A 20,980-nucleotide genomic window follows, 5' to 3' on the forward strand; every position below is an offset into this window, starting at 1 on the left:
CAGGAGGAGGAGGGAGGAGACACACGGTGCACGGAGGAGAGGAGGGAGGAAACGCAGGGGAACCAAGAAAGCAGCTGCCCACAGCCCAGAGAGAAGCCGCCGCTGCCTGCTGCCCACGAGATGTGGTAAGTGCAGGGTAAGTGCAGGGTCTTGAATGACTGACCTGCCAGGGGGGGTGCCAGGGGGGGTGCCAGGGGGAGAGGGGATTTGGGTGGCGGTGGGTGGCCTGTTTGCCACCACCCCAAAAAAAAAAAAACACCAGCCGCCACTGGCCAGTAAACTCCCCAGCATGTTATCCTATGTGACCATGCACACATAGGCTGTTATCAGCGTTTTTTGGCAGGGGCGCTTTCTGGTTGGAAACCCCCCCCCCCGAACTAGTGGGTTTTCAGAGGTGTTTTTCTGCTGAAAAAAACGCTCTAACTCTAATAAAAGCTTAAAAATGCAGAAAAAAACATAGCTTTTGATGTTTATCAGCGTTTTTTAGCCATAAGCTTTTGTGGGAGAATAGTTTTGCTAAAAAAAAGCTAAAAAACACTTAAAAACCTAAAAAAACGCTGAAATACGCTAGTGAAAAAATGCTGCAAAACTCTTCCTACAGCTACAGCTTTCTACAGCTAATGCTACTGCCATTTTTATAACGTCCAGCATGCATGAGGCCTTAGAAACACAAATGTAATTGAGTGGAAAAAATGTCTGCAAAATGTCTGCAGATCGTTAGCCATTACACTTGGGGTTTTTTGTCACCTTTTGAGGCCTGCACAGAATATCCTCCTTTTGTAAACTATTTGCCAGACTAAGAATTGATGGAAGTTCAAGTCTTAAGAAACACTTTTATAACTTTTTCCAGTGTTTTTACAGCTGCTGTTTTTGGCTTCAGGCGTTTTTTTTTTCTACAGCCAGTAAACTCCCCAGCATGTTATCCTATGTGTCCATGTACACATAGGCAGTTATTATTTTTTTTTTGTCAGGGACGTTTTCTGGCTGGAAAAAAGACCCAGAACTAGTAGGTTCTTTAATATCACCCCTCTGCAAGTACATAAAATGTTTGGGTGGACTTTACCAAGGTTTCAAGTATGTAAGACACACTTGTAGTTTCTGTCAGTATCGGTATTCTTTGTGTCACACTTAACTATTCTAATATCTATAGACGGTAGTTATATGCCCTAATTATTTTATTTACAGTTTTAAATGTTAAATGAAATTATTTCTGCGGAGATTAGGGTTGATTTACTGAAATCAACTCAGCAAGGGAAGGTACACTTTGCAAGGGAGTTTTCCGAATGGCTTAGGAAAATAAAGAAAAGGAAGATGAAAAAAACAATGCATTTTTTGCTTGCACATGATTGAATTATGTCAGCAAAGCTTCACCTATTCAGCAAGCTTTGGGAAAGTTCCCTTGTAAAGTGCAACTTCCTTTGCAAAGTGAACAGTATATTTGCCCTTAGTAAATCAACCCCTAGGCGGGATGTTTGAAATTAAATATATACTGTATATACCTGTTGAGATGACCTTCTTCTTCAGGTCTATAAACCGCCCTCACAACCCCTGATGACGTCAGAGCGTACTGACGAAACCGGTGGGGTTCACTGAGTGTGACACATCACTTCCGCCTGCTACGCAGCTGGTGCTCCAGTGGCGTTTGTTATAAGACTGTCCGCACAAATTCACATGCAGCTTGAGCTTTCTTAGCTTTTTTAGCTTGTTTTATCAATAAATGTTTGGCATATTTCACGATGGAGCCTTTTATTTACTTTTTCCAAATCTATGGCATTGATGGTCTTTAATGACCAATCCCGTTTTGAGGGCTTAATCAAATCCACCCAGTGTCCATGCAGTCACAGCGTCCCTGATTTACAGTATTTGGACCAAGCCTTGAACGTGAGAATCCTTCTGGCATTGTTCATAAGCGCTTTTGACTCCTGTAATGGGAATCACTGCATTCTGGTGAGTAGACTGTGTGGCCGGTGATGGTGGTGGATTATTATTCCCTTGATGACTGCTGAATACTAGGAAGATTTTATCCAAAAGCTATTAAGAAATTGTTCATTTTGAACACTACTTGTTTTTTGTTTTTTTGATTTTTGATTTTTGATTGTCTAATTTTCATCACTAAAACACTCATGTGGTGTTTTCGTGTTTGGACTTTCAGCTGTTAGTTGGCAATTAATTTCAAAGCAATTTTCATTAGTTTTTGTGTTAAGTAATATCAATCTTTGCACCTGCATTTTAGAGTGAGCGCGGTTTCTAATTAACCTGTTAATTATTTTCTTTCTATTTCATCTCATATAACGTGCTGCTCCTATATAAATTTCACGTTTATTTAAAAGTTTTTTCATCTGCGCGGATTGGTGGTATTTACCATTTATATTACTATAAACAATAAATATATATTACTCTGCAAGTCCATAAATCTGGAATATATAATTTTCCTGTCTTAGTTACGTCACTTTTACAGTGTATTCAGCAGATGAGCTGCTCTCACTACAACGTTTGAGAAGACATTTAATGTCATCTTTTTGTTTGCTGTACTTTATTAAAGCATTGCATATAGCAACTTATGGCCTTAGATATCTAGACTGTTAGGAATAGGCAATTTTAGAAAATATAAATACAGCATTGTTCCAAATAACGATTCTTTGAACCAGAGCAATATGTGATAAAAATTTCACAATGTGAAATGTTAAGCTTTCTACATTGCTGGCATTTTACCATTTTTTTCTACATTAAAAGTGGTCACAAGTAAATGACCTGTAGTTAACACATATCTGTTTTTTTATGAGCAACAAATCATAAAGCTTGCATCATTGTACGTTCTATTTAGCCGTGATGATGTTGAAACAAGAAAAACTGGTTTACTGTTTTTTGAAAGCGATAACATAAAAAAAATAGGAATAAAAGAGGATTAATCTCATTCAACTAGATTAACTAGTAGCCATCACTGTAGACTGAATTCTGATTGCTGATTGAAAAGAGGAAAGATTACAATAATTATAACTTACCACAGTTGGGTATGTGCATTACACTCACTGGTATCCTTTTATCATTCTCATTAAAACAGTTAATGTTCTGCTTGTCCATGTTGAACATGTTTGCCTGTTGAAACACCTTTATCCACATTAAATCACAGGAACACAGGAATGGATTGTCACTTAGAAGTCTGAAAGAAAAGTTACCTTTTTAACAACAACTTTCAACTTTCAAAATGTAATAAATATTCACATTCACTTTTCTACCTCTTTTAGACATATGTTTTAAGACACATACCTTTTCACAGTAGTAGTGTAAACTGCATAGGTGTTAGTATTATTTATCTTGGTTAACTGGAGGGTTTGATTTACTAAAACTGGAGAGTGCAAAATCCTGGTGCAGCTCTGCATAAAAACCAATCAGCTTCCATTTTTTTTTTGTCAAAGCTTAATTAAACAAGCTGAAGTTAGAAGCTGATTGGCTACCATGCACGGGTGCAGCTGTGCATGGTAGCCAATCAGCATTGCTAAACTTCATAAAATTCATCCAGCCTTCCTCTGATGGGGGATGTTTGTATGTTTGTGATTTAAAATTTTCTCCCAGTGGGCCAAAAGTGTCAGCCAGTTCTTGGCTGGTGTTTCCTTAGAGGATGCAATTTTTTTGGACACCTTTCCTGCTAAAAACCTGGTAAGGGCCATTTCACACAAGCAATTCTGCTGCATTTGATACATGCATCAGTAGAATTACAGAGGAGAGCCTTGCACTTACTGCACCTAGATGAAATAGGGGCAATTTACCTTGCCCTAATGGAATCAGAGCTTTCAGTTGGTCCAGCTACCAAGGAAACCACTGTATAGCAAAAGGTAAATGGTCTGCTCATGATCCTGTCGCTGTTGGTTGTTGTCAACAACAGGATTGCTCATGTGTCTTGGGCCTAAGGACAAAGTAACTTTCTTTTTGCTATTGGCATACCAGCGCTTATGCCTCTTTTGCTGGTGGTTATTTTTAAATTGGTTTATATTATTGAGATTGAGAAATGAAAGCTTGGCAATCTGAATTGCTGATGAAGTAGTGTGCAATTTGCTAGAGGAACAGATTTCAACTAGTCTTTAAAAGGGCTACTAGTAACCACATAACAGTACTAGTCTTTTGGATGACAAGATTAATGTAAACAGAAAAAGTAGAATGTCTGCCAGTCTAATCAATGGTTTAAAAGGGATGGGACCATCAAACTTTGTTATTGAGCAGTTTAATTTACTTGAATGGTTAACATGGCAGATTGCTGATAAGTGTTGATGAATCCATATATCAGTTACTCTTAATTCTTAATGTTGTGATGACCTTGCAAGTTGCATTCCATTTAATCTCCTGACTAGTACTCTAAAGATCATCTAACAGTATTGCTTGGCTGTACAATGTCACAAAATGCTTTAAAAGGACCCTTAAAAGCAGTTTATCATTCCTAAGTGAATCATATTAACATTCCTCATCCTAATGTTATCCAGCTGTATAAGTGATAATGAGATATAACTTGATCTAACAGAGCCAACATAAGCTTTTTTTATAACAATTTTAAGTGACAGAGAATAAAGGAATCAAAATGTAACATTTGTCTACACCATAATGAACAGAAAATAAATCATCAAGCATAAAAATGAAAAAATTAATGGAAAAAGATTAAAATAAGAAAGAAGAATGACAAAAAAAAAACTTTTAATATTAAATTGATAATGGATGGTGTTCATTTTCCATTGCAGTTTTTGCTAAACTTTCGACTCTGATCAATATTTGCTTGTCATACAGTTGACCATTGTGGATCAAATTGCTTCCCGTTTGTTTGTTAAACCCTTCAGTGTGCCAAACCCATTTTACCCGCTTCTCACAATTTTGTAACCTTTGTTACCTGCTGTAATTTTGGTGTCTCCTGGACACACACTAACATTTTGACACCTGTACATTTTTATGCACATGCCTGTGAATGTTGACACAACCAGTAAGAACTCCTTAAAGGGACCTCTCTCCATTCTATTTGCCCATTATTGATTTGATTCTGCCCTGTCCTGTACTTCTCTCATCCTGATCCTAATTTTTGTATTAGGTTTCTCATTTTGCCCCTCATCTCTAAATTTACCCACTGTATTTTTAACCAGAATTTTGTTTTTTACCTTCTTCAGTTATATATTCAATCCCACACTTGAGATCTAGCAGCGACCAGGATATCACATACTTTTACTAAAATACTCTCATTCCATGCTCTCGATATGAACACCCTACTATTTCCAAAATTACTATACATATGAATTCTTAAAGTTGATGTAGACTCTCACATATACCCTGTGAAGTTAACAGCCTCAGCTGATACACAGAGATGAAACAAATACTCCTACATATGTTTTACATGTTTATATGCTGTCTTCAGCTTTCTATATTCTTTAGAAAGAAACACCACGTACACACGAGCGGAATGTCCGATAGAAAAAGTCAGACGGAAGCTTTTCATTGTCTATTCTGATCGTGTTTATGCCTCATCTGACTTTTTTTTCGAAAATTCTGACGGACCTAGAAATGGAACATGTTCTAAATATTTCTGACGGAACCAATTCCTATTGGGAAAACCGATCATCTGTATGCTGTTCCGACGGACCAAAAACGACGCTTGCTCTGAAGCAAGTACGAGACGTAAGCTATTGGCTACTGGCTATTGAACTTCCTTTTTCTAGTCCCGTCGTAAGTGCTTGTACGTCACCGCGTTCTGGACGGTCGGACTTTGGTCGGACTTTGGTTTGACCGTGTGTAGGCAAGACCGCTTGAATGGAATTCCGTCGGAGTTTCATCGGAGAAACCTTCGGAGTTTATTCCGATGGCAAAACCGGTCGTGTGTATGCGGCATTGAAATTTTTTCTACCTGTTCCAGCAGTGGGTGTCTTGACATACACTGTGTGACAGCTGATTGGAGGAAAGGCACACACCCCTCCTCCACATAGGCAGAGGAACGAAGAAACTTGCAGAGCTGTACTGTGACTAGACAAACTCTCTGCTAATCTATTTATAGCACCCACCCCAACACAAATTTTCTGACTGGTTTCTATCTCAGTTGTCGGAGCACTTGTCAGAAGTTATCATGCTGATAACAGAAGAAAGGAGCAGCAGAAAGACACGGAACATAGTGCTTTGGAGATAGATAAGTAAAGACTACAGATATATGTGCCTAGGTCAAATTTCAAGGAGGTGTGCTGGCAACCAGGGAAATAGAATTAGGAGTTACAGTTGCATCCAATACTGGGACATCATGAACCAGACACAGTGGTACTGGTCAGCCATATTCTACAAAGCAGGGCTGCACAGTGAAGCTGATATGGGCCAGCACAGAGCACTGCACAGCAGAAAATGTAAGTGAGAACTTTATTTTCCTTAACCCCCTGAACAAATCTTCTCTGTAGAGACTGCATAGCTTCTAAATCACAGCACAACCTATAAACATGGCGTGACAAAATGTGGCAAAATGAGGAGGATATCGGCACAAGATGGTGGTTCAGGGGCAAAGTGACAAAGAAGAACTTTGGGCTGGAAGGAGGACAATGCTGGACTTCATGGACTAGTAAACATTTTTTTTAATTTTTATGCAGAAACAGTTACCAGGGACTACAAGTAAGACTTTAGCTAGATAAAGTGAAGTTCCTCTTTAAAGGTGTGCTACTTGTTTACAATTGGACAAATGGGCTAATTGCTATATTAAAATGTTTACTAAGTATTTACATTAGTAAGAATTCTGTTTAAGCATCAAAAAAAAAAAAAAACTAAACTATATGTCAAGATATTAAATAAAACGAAGGGTTAATAAGTTTACACTATCCATTTCTCCACACTTCATTCTGTAATCATACTATCCAAAAGAAATATAAATTCCTGAACTACATGACCTCTTTCTCACAACGGGTCCAAGAAGTTGGGGAAACATAATACGGAATGGAAATTGGCATATCTCACAGCTTAGTGTGTTATGGGACATGGAATACCCATCACATTAGGTTAAAGTAATACATTATTGCACAACAATATGAGATGCTGCAAACATTGGCTTAGATAGCATAACTCCGTCATACAGCTGCTCCAAGCTGACATTCAATGCTTCACAACATGAGACTTTAGATGCAATAGAACATGCTGTGAAGATGATTTCCACATGTTTTATGTGCTGAAAGTGACGGTGATTACTATTATATTATGTTATACTATGTACTATTAGGTTCTATCATTGTGTGAACACAGTGGGGTGTATTTACTAAAGCTGGAGAGTGCAAAATCAGACTCACTTCGCATAGAAACCAATCATCTTCCAGGTTTTATAGCCAAAGCTTAATGGAACAAGCTGAGGTTAGAAGCTGATTGGCTACCATGCACAGCTGCACCAGATTCTAAGTGCTCCAGTTTTAATAAATCTATCCCAGTGTCACCAGAAACATAACTACTTATTATAGTTGCTCTAAAGGGGGGTACACGCTATGAGAAAATTGTTCGACTTTCATATAGCGTGTACACAAACTTTTGGCATCTGATTCCGATTTTGCAAATGAAAATCTCAGAAGGGACAAACTCCAAAGTTTTTCTCATACGTGAACAGAACGAACGATTTTTGTTTAATGTGTACCGTTTTCAAACGATTTTCGCATGAGAAATATCAAATAAGAAAGACTGTGCATGATCAGAAACAATAAACAAGAAAAACCTTCGTCATACGAGAATTTTCACCCATTATTTTCTCTCTCGGTCCCGACCTGCTGTGAAACATCGAGGAAAACTAGGAGATCGTTCACCCAATTTTTTTATAGTGTGTATGAGCCTTTAGTCTAAAAAATGAATTTTTGTTTTGTGAATGGACACACAGAGCCACAAAACCACTGCACAGATCAGGTAAGTATAACATGTTTGTTATTTTAGAAAAAAACAAGGCTTTAATATCCGTTTAAGGAACTGGAATTGGCTTTAAATTAGGAAAATCATTTTGTAGCTAAAGCCAGCCACCAAAACTTGAGTGTCTTCCAATTTGCGCAAGGGTGGTCTAGCTGGGAGTATCTGCAGTCTCAAGACAGCAGCAATATGCGGAGTTTGTTAATAAGAGAGAAAAAGGTTTTTTATGGGAATTAAATGTGTAGGACTGTCAACATCTTTAAAACATGAGAAAAAAAGAGCATGCAACAAGAGCTCTAAATAGTGAGTCAGCTGATGAGAGAGACAATCCTCATGGGCTGTTTGGGTAATGCTGGTTATTTTGCCCCATTAGCTGTATGAAAAACAGCTGAAGCCAGAATTCAAAGCGTCTTTCTGACGCGGAGGCATGCTGACGTCACGCGCTGGCGCGTCACCAGTGGAAGGAATGTCCCCACCTGTATTAGAAAAACATGCAGACACAGCTGGCATGTCTCAGTCTGAGGACTGCTGCTCTGATGTCTGCACCTCTATCAGCACAGTGAAAGGTAACATACTAGTTTATATAGGCAGTTCTGGGTAACACATGCCCTTGACCTGTGGTTACAGCACACTAGTTGTGCTTGTACACTTATTCTAAAAACATTGATTGAATTTATTTTGTTTATTTATGGCCTTTCAGACAGCAATAGTCCTTTGCTGGTTTAACATCAGGGGGTCCCTTGTGGATGTGAATCAGTGACCGGCTCTGGGTTGTTTTTTATGTACTATTGTACAAATAGGATGTAACTATAACTATGTTGCAAATAAAGATAAAGTCACCCAAGTATAAATCTCCCCCGATGAAGGAAAATATGTACCAATAAAATTTCTGAAACATGTCGGGATGTATGCTACAAATCTTCATGGACTGACCTCAGCTTGACTCTGGCAGTGCCTGGATTATTAGCTTTGGGTTTGATATATATGTCTATGTATTAACTGGTTCGTTGGTGTACTTTTTTTATATTTTAATGTGATTGTTTATGACTACAACATTTATCAGATACTGTGTACTCAATAAAAGTTACACATGGTTGCCTTTTATTTACTCCATTACCTTTATTTCTGCCTTAAAAGTCCAAAGGGGCAGCCCCTGTTGCACTTATTGCATGCTCTTTTTTTCTGGCGTTTGTTAATAACACAAAGCTCAAATGCTTTATTCACTTTAAATAACATTTATTTTAAATCCGATCCTTGTCTGTTCTTTACACTTAAACTTTGCATTTTAGTGAACAAGTAATGGGTTCAAAAAACCCTTTTACTATTTCATCAGAATGAGGGGATGAACATCTGTCCCCATCAGTTACAGTTTAACCACTTTAATACCGGGCACTTTTCCCCCTTCCTGCCTAGACTAATTTTCAGGTTTCAGCTCTGTCACACTTCGAATGACAATTGCGCGGTCATACAACACTGTACCCAAACAAAGTTTTTATAATTTTTCCCACAAATAGAACTTTCTTTTGGTGGTTTTTGATCACCACTGGGGTTTTTATTTTTTTGCGCTACAAATAAAAAATCCCCAAAAATTTCGAAAAAAAAAAAAGTTTTTCTTAATTTCTGTTATAATACTTTGTAAATAAGTAAGTTTTCTCCTTCACTGATGAGCACTTGAGGCTGCACTGACGGGCACTGATGAGGCAATACTGATGGGCACTGATGATGAGGCACTTATATGCAGCACTGATGGGCACTGATAGGCGGCACTGATAAGCAGCACTGATGAGCACTAATAGGACTAATAGGTGGAACTGATATGTAGCACTGATGGGCACTGATATGTGGCATTGATGGGCACTCATAGGTGGCACTGATGGGCACTGACGGGCGGCTCTGATGGGAACTGATAGGCGGCCCTGGTGGGCACTTATAGGCGGCACTGATGAGCACTAATGGGCGGCACTGATAGATGCCACTGATCGGCAGCACTGATGGGCAAAGATTGGCATTTCCAATGGGCACTGATTGGCATCTCTGGTGGGCTCTAGTGGACATCCCTGGTGGGCTCTAGTGACCATCCTCAATGGGTCTGCATCGATAATGAATGCGCCGATCGGCTCTCCTCTACTCGTGTCTTGTCAGCGCAAGTAGAGGAAAAGCCGATAAACTGCACTTCCTGGTTACCATGTGATCAGCTGTGATTGGACACAGCTGAGCACATGGTAAAGAGCCTACGTCATAGGCTCTTTACCAGGATCGGAGATGCGGTGGGTCAGGCTAACACACCACACCACCGAACGCCGTGCTGCACCAGCGTGCACTAGCGGCTTATCCTGCTGGACGTCATATGACGCCTAGTCAGGATAATACAACTACTTTCTGGCCCTTATTGTGCTATATGGTGGGCGGGAAGTGGTTAAGTGGTATTAAGCCCCAAAAACAAAAATGTAATATATTGCAGTTTACCAATTTTTATATGTGGAGTCTGCATTAGATTTCCTTTTTTTTTTTTTTTTTTTACTTTTTTTCCTCTATTTCACCTGTTGATACTGCCAGCAAACACTTCCTATCTTATGCCGCGTACACACAAGCGGACTTTACGGCAGACTTTGCCCAGCGGACTTTTCGACGGACTTTATGACGGACTTTCTGAATGAACGGACTTGCCTACACACAATCCACCAAAGTCCGTCGAATTCGTACGTGATGACGTATGACCGGACTAAAAACAAGGACGTTTATAGCCAGTAGCCAATAGCTGCCCTAGCGTGGCTTTTTGTCCGTCGAACTAGCATACAGACGAGCAGACTTTTCGACCGGACTCGATTTCGACGGATTTATTTAAAACATGTTTCAAATCTAAGTCCGTCCAACTTTTGAGAAAACAAAGTCCGCTGGAGCCCACACATGATCGACGAAATCCCGTCCGCCGGGCAAAGTCTGCCGTAAAGTCCGCTTGTGTGTACGCAGCATAAGGATGTCTGCATTCTGGATGAAGTAGTAAAGCAGACATTGAGAGCAGCAGTGTTAATCTGGGAATTGGGTAATGTTAGACTATCAGATTGAGATGGACTTGACAAGCAAACTGAAGCTGAACTCCACTTTATAAGCAAATAGCTTTTTTCCTTTTCTGATAAAGTTTTTACACAAATGAATAAAAGCTGACCATTGTAAACAACTGTGTTAGTGTTAAATGTTTTGTCTCATTCCTTTAACTGCTACTTTGTCTAGACAGCTTGGTCTGTTAACACTGAAAAATAACACACTTACTGTTAGGATCACAGGGTGAAAACAGAGGAAAAAAGACTAAAAAAAAACTAATACTATTGCTAGTAACTAGTTTCTTTTACTAATGCTATTACTGTTATTACTTATTCATAAAAGTACATACACTCTGCCAATCAGAATATTCTTTCCAATGAATCAGTCTGAGCATAGTGCATTTTTATCAAGTCGGTTTAGGGGTAATTTTTTTTTTTATAAATAGAAATGCACTGCACACTACTGATACAAATATACTCTATTATGGACTGTTCTGTTTCTTTGTCCAGCACAAGTTAACAGCAGTAATGTAAACTGCACTAGCAATTCCATTAGAGATTATCTATCTGTAAAGTGAATTGCGATGAATGTATGGTGGAATACAACACAACACAATGTAAACACGATCTAGCATACTTGGAACAGAACATGAGTGTACTTGCGCCTGCATCCTGATATTGCAGGTACATTAATTCACAAAAATCAATCACTGTACAGCTTCATTACATCATTGTTTTTTCTTTACTGATTGTAGTGAACCAAGCATGGCAAGTAATACATAACATGTTACTACTCAGTTTACAAGTCTTTAAGGCCCCTTTCACACTGGAGCGGTTTTCAGGCGGTATTGCGCTAAAAATACCGCCTGAAAACCGCCCCTAAACAGCCTCTGCTGTTTGTTCAGTGTGAAAGCCCGAGGGCTTTCACACTGAAGCGGTGCGCTCGCAGGACGGTAAAAAAAGTCCTGCGAGCCGCTTCTTTGGAGCGGGGAAGGAGCGGTGTATTCACCGCTCCTAAACCGCTCCTGCCCATTGAAATCAATGGGACAGCGCGGCTATACCGCGGTAATACCGCGGCTATAGCCGTGCTGTACGAGCGGATTTAACCCTTTTTCGGCCGCCAGCGGGGGTTAAAACCGAACCGCTAGCGGCCGAATACCGCTACAAGAACGACGGTACAGCAGCGCTAAAAATAGCGCTGTTGTACCGCCGACGCCCCCACCGCCCCAGTGTGAAAGGGGCCTTATGCTTCAAGTTCTAAAACTTAGGCTATATTTTCCCACTACTGACAAGCGATTGAAGTTATCCTTTGATATTTGTATCAGACAAATACAATGAAAACAAGAAACAACACTTTGTACTTTAGCCTGTGACCTTTGACCTGGCTAAAGTTCTGAGGTTTTTTTTTTTCTCCACAATTTATCCTACCACTTTAATTAGTTTTACTACATTGCTCAGTAATGGTAAGGAAAGGTCAGCTAGGATGAAGACATCATGACCACCATAATGACATGACTGCTACCTGTATAGCTTGAGGTGAGAATGGAAGAAGGGGTTCATTAATATTAGAGCTAGTGCCAGTGAGATAGGTATTAAGGGCAATTTTAGGTGTGTAGTGCCAAGGGGCAGAAGTTAGGTTAGACTGGAGACTCTGTCAACTTAAGAATACTAAGAGCTGCTAGCATCCTACCAGTGCAAAATTGAGTGCTCCTTCTCCTTTACCACATTCCCATTTGCTGGTGAAACAGATCATCATAGCCAATAAGATTTTGTGGAGTGGGTCTTACAAGCAATTTTTGACACTACCAGAAATGCCGTAGCATAGCCTGGTGAGAACACCTGGCACTTATCATAAAACTTGGTGTTAGAGTGGTTTGGTGTTAAGGGCTGACTTAGGGTATATTAAATGTTGGTGGTAAGTATTAATGGAGGTTTAGGAGAGGAAAGAGTTGAAGAGTTAAGCATACTTTGTATTTTTTTCACCAGTCAGGGAGGTTTGATAGTTTATGGTGTTTTCAGCACCAAAAGTCCTCTAAATTAACAACGCTAGGCTCCTGGTGGTGTAACTCACCATACTGTGGTCTAAACATGTTCTTACATCTGGGCCAGAAAGGCACAAGGCAAGCCTGTGGTCATCCTTCATTTATCAACACACATGCATGCAGACATGTCAGCATAATCACTCATATAATATATTTATCAGAATATATGTTAACTTTATTGAAGCTTACATAACGCTTAATCCACATTAATTTTAGAAATTTAGAAAGTTTAGTAGAAATTAAATTGAAAATATTACTTACAGGTCAGTCAACGAGAGATGACGAAATAGTTTTCTACTTAAAGTTGGCAGCTTATTTCTGGAAAGATCTCTGCAAAAATTAGATATTTTGAGTTAAAATGGCTTAACATCATAATCTAAATGATAATATTCTGTGGCCTAACTAAAAATGTATGTAGCACCTAAATATAAGTACAGTTTTCCTGAGGTAAGCAGGCTAAGTGCAGGGGTTGGGTGGTAACACAAGAATGCGATCACACCCTGAGAGGCCCTCTGGTGTGTTGCCTGTAGTCTACGCTGGCTAAGTGAGGCACTGAATACCGAGCAGTCAGTATGGTAAATTGTCAACTCTGTACATACCAGGAAATGGACTACTACCTTTTCTCCACTGTGTGAGAAGTAGTTTAGCAGTACCTACAATAACTTCAGAGACTGTTAGTAGCTTATCGCTTGATAACTTTTAATGATGCTCCACAACTTTTGGTCCCACTATATATTTTTATTTTATCTTTATTTGTTCTTGTAGCATCATAAAAACTTGTGACTAGAATTTGAAATTACTTAGAAGTGATCCAAATTACTAAAATATCAACTTACATTCCAAACTATCATATGGCACTTAATAGGTCTGAAGTTGAACAATGGCCAGAAAATGTTTCTTTTTCAAGGGGTAGGGGTAAGATCCTCTAAAATGTTTTTTATTGCTGGTTATGTCCCCATTGTGAAGAATTTGTATATAAAATAGAGGGGGAAATCTCATAAGTAGAGACCCTATTCTAACCAAAACCCTTTGCATACCCTGTATGTATAGCAGAAAAATACTGTATGGTGGAAAGAAAAGAAAACCAACCTAGAGCCCAAATGTATACAATAACTAAAGCTCTGTAAAGCACAATAAAGCAGAACTAATTTTTTTAAATACAAGAATGCAGATAAGTTAATTTATTTACTACTTCTCACTTGACTGTTAAGCTATAAGCATAGAACAAGAATTGTCAACATGGTAGGAAATAGATTGAGAAGGTAACAATATCTTGTCCCGATCCAGAATCATCATACTCTAGGCTTAAAACTTTAGTTAATGCAATAGTTAATAATCTATCAAAATGAACTATTTTTATTAAATAAACAAGGACATTATATGTGTCTGTTCTGACTACAATTACTGTACCATATCTGCATAACAGAAACATTAATAACAGTCTAATTATATGGCATGTCAGTTTGGGAGACTTGACCTTTAGGCTCAGCAGCAATAGACATCTGACACCTTCTATAATTTTAGATAATTATTAATGTGGTCTATGCCAACTAAAAATAAAATGTTGACAAAGCTTGCTAAAGAAAAAAAAAGGAAGGCTATGAATTCTCAGATAACTTTACTAGTGTTTCAATGAAATTTAAGGATACATATCACATCTTTTTGTAACGTGCAGTAAAAGCGCAAACAGCTTGTCTTTATATGATTCAGAGGTGTAGTAACACTTTCAAGGAATGTCTGTATGCTGCAGATCATCTGCTATAATGGCAAAGCATTTGCTCAAGTAAGAAATTGATTACTCACATGTAAGTAAGTTTGAGGTTCTTGCGGAATGCCTGGCGAGACACAAACTTGAGGCTAGAGTCTACCACGGTTCTAAAAGGAAACAATCAGAATTTAGCAAAGTCCCCAAATAACACAATCTGCTGCCAGGATTTAATAGTCTCAGGATAGACGTTAGCTCCATAAAACTCATATATAAGTAATGAGTTCTCCTTTACTTTCCTTTAAAAATACATTATACAGATTAAAATATACAGTATACATATATACTTCATAATTAGTTATGTTAAGTATGTAATGTAAATACCACACTCCCTATTATTTCATAAATATATTTCACTATGTACAGCTAGTCCTTTCAAAACAGATTTGTAAAAATGTAATTCAAATTAATTGTATTTTTTATTTGATTTAAAATTTTAAGCTGTCACCCACAGACTTCATGGATACGCCATGATGGTTGATCACAATGCTTGTAGTGTCAGATTTGTACTTCTTCCCTGCTAAGTCAACTGTCTTATGCTGCCCCTAGTCGATTGGCTACATTTTGTATTGCACCCATTCACGCTTCACGTAGCTCTCATGAATTTGTGCGGGGGGCAATTTTTACACAATTCTGTGTGTCACACATAGGGCAGCTCATTCAGTTCAACAGACTGCCCTATGCGCGTTTGTCGCCCAAAAGAAGCTCCTGCTCCTTTTTTGGTAGACGCAATTTTTAAAGGCACATGTTCGGTGTTTTGCAGCAATTGCCACGCAATTTGGAATTGCGGGCAGAATAGTGGCAAGTTCCAAATCTCCAAGTGTGAATGGGGCCTAACAACACAGAAGTTCTCAAAAAAGATCACTTATCCGGAGCTTAGGGAAATATACTAATAAAGTGGAAAAGCAGCTGCTATAGTAAAAACAAATATTTCCAAAAAGGAAGCAATCAAAACTACAATTAAAATAAAATTAGAAAAATAGTCTTTCAAACTTCAGCAGCGCTAATTCGACTAATTTTTAATCGAATTTTATTTTAATTGTAGTTTTGATTGCTTCCTTTTTAGAAATGTGAATGGGGCCTAACAAGATAAGTCACAGTCACACAGTCACACAAGGCATGCTAAGATCAGGAAATAAAAGAGATAGCTTGTCCAGTATACCTAAAACTGGACAACTGGAAAAGTAAGGAAAACTGTCACCCTTCACTGCTTAGCAGTTTAGTTTTAAAGCAGAGCTATAGGCAAATGTTTTAATTTTTTCATTTTGGATAGAGTAAGGTTATAGCCCCTGTCAGTTTTTTTTTTTTTTTTTTTTGCCATACGTGTCCCATAGGGGAAATTTCCCATCACTTCCTGTCCCAAAGCCAGAACAGAAAGTGGGAGGTTATCCCTCCAAAGTCAGGGAATGTCACCAGGATCACCAGAACCAGGGCCCCCTTTGGAAGATTTCCTCTCTGTTCTGTTCTAGTGTCAACCCAAAATTTGGGATTTTCTTTTGCTTTCACTTTCGATGGTAAACAGGACAAATAGACAGTGGATCTACCTAACGGGGGCACAGACAGCAATAAAAATTGACAGATGTTCTAATGCTTCTACACTCTATCCAAAACTAAGTTTAGTTATACAGGCATACCCCCCTTTTAAGTACACAATGGGATTTATTTACTAAAGCTGGAACGTGCAAAATCAGGCTCACTTCTGTATAGAAACCAATGAGCTTCTAACCCCAGCTTGTTCAATTAAGCTTTAGTAATAAAACCTGGAAGCTCATTGGTTTCTATGCAGACGTGAGCCTGATTTTGCACTTTCCAGCTTTAGTAAATAAACCCCATTGTGTACTTAAAAGTGGGGTATGCCTGTACTGCAGTCTGCTCACATAATTTGTAATAAAAACATCTTTGCCATTCTGAAGCTTCCCTCCAACCACTTTGCATATTATTTTATATATACTGTGATTCTGTACTTGCCAAATATGCTGCAGAAATCTCCAACCACTGAGTCTGCCTGCAATCATTTTAACTGTGGGCAGCTGAAGCTGCTGCCTGTTCACTTCCATGATTTACACAGACACACAGAGGCACACCTCCAGCTCTGAAGCCCTGCAGCTCCCATTGGCCCTCTTATGACTCATCCCCCCTCTCTTCTTTGCAAATTCTCACAAGGGTGAGAAAGAGAGCTGTGAATGATATCAGAAGCCTTGGCTAATGACCAGACAAGAAACAGGAAGTGGGTTGTATAAGGCATTTACTGGCAGAAAAAAAGTTTTATTATCCAAAGTTAAAACAACAAGGGCAGTGGGTTTAATAGATGGAAAGATGAAAAAATGACTGAAGTTCCACTTTAATGTGCAATCTCAAAATGGGTGAACTGTAAACTGCAAACAATACACATTGGGGTTGATTTACTAAAGGCAGTTGCACTCTGCAGGTGCAGTTGCTCCAGAGCTTAGTAAATGAGATAAAGCTTCACTTTGCAAAGAATACCCAATCGTGTGCAAGGGAAACAAAAAAGCATTTTTGCTTGCACATGACTGGATGATAGAAGTCAGCTCATTTACTAAGCTCTGGAGCAACTTGCACTCACCGAGTAAAACTGCACTTTGCAAAGTGCACAGTATTTGTGTTTGGTAAAGCAAGCTCATTATTCCCACCACCAAAAAAAAAAAAAAAAAAATACACAAACTCTGCCCAGACAGTAACAATTAGGGTACAGCCATATTGCACTGGCCAGCAGGTCAACAGTCAGGAACCTTTCATTTTACATGAGAATATGTTGCCGATCAGCCAGCAACATGAATTATGGGTGTCTGTGTGCCACCCTTGGCAGCCCTGTTGCCCTAGTCTACAACTTATGTTGGCTAGACAGAAATCTGGCTTCACTCACTGATGATTCTATCTCTACCCACTGATGATAGTTATAGGTCACATGAATCCAGTGATGATAATGCTTTTAAAGGCCTCACCAACATGAAAAATTGTACTCTGATAACTTTCTGTGGTTCATACCGGTAATGGTAGTATACAGTAGTATTCAGTAAATGAATTTTTATGAATGCCTTTCCATATTGTATGCCTTTTATATTTTTCACCACATTAACATACACACCAATATGTCCAGCAAAAGTAACCATAACAGTGGACACTTGAACAGAGCAACACAGTTTTTGTGTTTTTAAAGATTAAGGGCCGGTTCACACTGCTGCGTTGCGAATTTTGCGCAAATTTGATCCGATTGCGTTGCAAATTTTCGTTGCATATTTTCGTTGCAAATTCTTTATGTGTTCTGGTGAATCTACTGTGATTCTACGGCAAATATTGCATTGAATTTGCATCGCGCATGGGTCAAACTCGCACAGGACCTTTTTGTACGCAGCTTAGATTCACAATGCATTGATGTGAACGCCACTAATGGAAAACTATATTATTTAAACGACTTGCGAATTTGAGCGATCGCAACGGCTCAAATTCTCAATAGAATTTGCAGTAGTGTGAACTGGCCCTTAAACCATGTGAATAAAGCACCCTGCAATGTTAGAATTAGTCCAAACACTTGTGACATTTGCTGGACAGTTTGATCTGTCTGTAAATGTTGACAAAAAAATAGTAAAGCGTATCTACGCTCAAAATGTAAAATCATATATTCTGTTCTATATTGTATTTCAATAATTTGTAATCTACTCCTATTACTCTAAATGATCTTGAAGTTTGTAAACTTCCTTTGTAAAGATCCCCACACATTTAGTTCCTTGACATGTATTGACTATGCTTGTGAGTAGGCACTGCTGTGTCACACATTTCACAGAGCCTGCCTTCTGGACAACAGCAATGCTGAGAGGAGGAGTTTCAGGAGGCGGAGTCAGTACAGCAATCGCTGCTTGCGTGCAGCAAGGTACCATGGGATATATAGTGCTTATTAATTGAAAGTAAAAGAGGAGAAGCTGCAAAGCATGCTGAGAAACTTAGGAAATTATGGAACGAGATGGCCAGCAGACAGAAAGACCTCACAACATGAAAGGGGATTTTTCAAGTAAGATTATATTGGATTGTCAAAAATAACTATAGTTTAAATCTGATTACATTGCTGATCTTACAAAATAAAATTTTATGCTGTAACTAAAGATTTCCTTAAGAAAGACACATGAAATACAGATACAATGAATGTACTGAACATAATCATTACATCTATTAATCCCATTTATACTATAATTACAGAAGGTAGAGCTGGGAACATGTCCAATGTCAAATATTTGCTTTGATTGTAGTGGCTAAAGGGTAACTACAAACAACTATTGGAACCAGGAATTAAATAATCAGATGGGTGGAAATGTAAAAATATTAACGTGAATCTGAACCTATATTTTTTTCTTTAAAATGACAAACATGTCATACTCTCCTGCTCTGTGCCCTTTATATATATATTGACCTTTATAATAAAACAGTCCATACTTTATTGCACTATTGGAGGAGCCCCTTCTTTCTCCACATACCACTGTATCTGGCCAAGATTGATCCGGACATCCCTATGGGAGGTTGTCACTTTTGGATGCATTCCCACAGCACTAATATGCTTCTGTGATCCAGAGAAGGTCTCATCACTTTTATTATCATATATAAGTTTACCTGCATGCGTGTTTGACCATTCTAGAAGTAGATGGTCCATCTCCTCTGGTAAGAGCCCCTGTGAATAGGGTGATGCACATCTCCCAACTGTCCCTGATTTAGGGGGACTGTCCCTGATTTGGAGCAATGTCCCTCATTGCTCCTCATTTGTCCCTCATTTTGGTCTGATCTATATAGATGCCATCTCAACAAGTTGGGAGGTATGATGATGGGTGTCACAAGAGGACCTATTTAAACTCTGGTGGTGGAATTCTGTTGAACTCATTTTCCTTCCTTCTCATATACCACATTGAGTGAACTTCTACAACATTTTTAGAACTGATCATTCATGGATATACATTGACTTTTAATCATATTGAGATTTATTGTGTTTAACTACTGATATTGATTTATGTCACTTCATTATTTTGTTTCACTTTGTAGAACGTGACTTTTTCAAATATATCTTTACGATGCTTATATCACATAGTTAGTCGCTGCTATTTTTCACTGTCACTTCTTGTTTTACCTTAGCACATAATACTACTTGATTCTCCTGCTCTGTGCAATGGTTGATCCTCATCCTCCTCTTTTTGGGTCCCCAGTCAGTGCTTATGGCTCTTTCCACCTGCCGAGTGTCCCAATAGCAAGCTGCTTGCTACGAGGGAACTCATGCATGCTTGCTTCCGAGCCATCTCTGTGTGTCCATTGACAAACAGGGCATGGCTTGGCCACTTTAAACTTCTCTATGGGGTTCATTTACTAAAGGCAAATAGACTGCAAAGTGCAGTTGCTCCAGAGCTTAGTAAATGAGGTGAGGCAAAGAGTACCCAAATCACGTGCAAGTAAAATAAAAAAAAAAAAAAACAGCATTTTTACTTGCAAATGATTGGATGATGGAAGTCGGCAGAGTTTCTGCTCATTTACTAAGCTCTGGAGCACCCTTTAGTAAATCAACCCCTATGTGTCTTTTTGAATTCTAGTGAGCTTTCTGGTTTGTGCCTTCATTGAATGAGAAGACAATTTTTTATTTTATTGGCCTTTGCAGAAATATCTAATTTACAGCTGGTCCTAGCAGTCAGCATGTTAAAGTTTAAGGGGCGATTGCAATCAGGTGTAGGTCATGTGTCCAGAAATGTGATCAAATGAAGCAAAATATCCATAAACTACGTAGGAGAACCTATGGACACTTACAAATTTTGTTTCTGTTCTGCCCTAATCTCATCAACTAGCTCCAGTTAAACGAAAGGAATATATTACATATGGTAGAGCTTGTGACAATATAGTAATAAAATAAAATATACTTACAGATTTCTGAGCCCAGTGTAAATCTTAACATCATCTTCATTGATTGAGGCAAAAAAACGTTGGTTTGCAATGTAGCTAAAAAAAAGAGAGAATTGAGCATAAAAATTTAATGAAATGCCACATTTTCCTATGAAAACATAAATTATTTTTACAACAATTTAGTTGAAGAGCATTTTAATGCAACCATTAATTTAAAGGAAAAGTATAAGAATGATGACTAGAATAAGTGGGAGGCAAACATTACAGCAGAGTATGTGAAGATAAATTATAATGCTACCAAGAACTACAATATTAAAAAAAAACCTGTGCAATGCAGTTAAAGGGTCGATCCAGCATCCAAAAATTGA

At 38.5% G+C, this 20,980-nt stretch overlaps 1 protein-coding gene across 3 annotated transcripts in view; it reads right to left on the minus strand.

Moving 5' to 3' along the window:
* The window catches only part of NTRK2 (neurotrophic receptor tyrosine kinase 2), a 314,432-nt gene that overhangs the window by 254,400 nt on the left and 39,052 nt on the right, over window positions 1–20,980 (minus strand). For all 3 annotated transcript variants that reach the window (XM_073633556.1, XM_073633562.1, XM_073633547.1), the window contains exons 3-6: window positions 20,634–20,708; window positions 14,765–14,836; window positions 13,223–13,291; window positions 3,003–3,160 (exon numbers count right to left, since the gene is read on the minus strand). In XM_073633556.1, the coding sequence (XP_073489657.1) occupies window positions 3,003–3,160; window positions 13,223–13,291; window positions 14,765–14,836; window positions 20,634–20,708 (374 nt within the window). The remainder of the gene's footprint in view (window positions 1–3,002; window positions 3,161–13,222; window positions 13,292–14,764; window positions 14,837–20,633; window positions 20,709–20,980) is intronic.

This window comes from Aquarana catesbeiana, linkage group LG01, assembly GCF_042186555.1.
Source record: "Aquarana catesbeiana isolate 2022-GZ linkage group LG01, ASM4218655v1, whole genome shotgun sequence".
Lineage (NCBI taxonomy): Eukaryota > Metazoa > Chordata > Amphibia > Anura > Ranidae > Aquarana > Aquarana catesbeiana.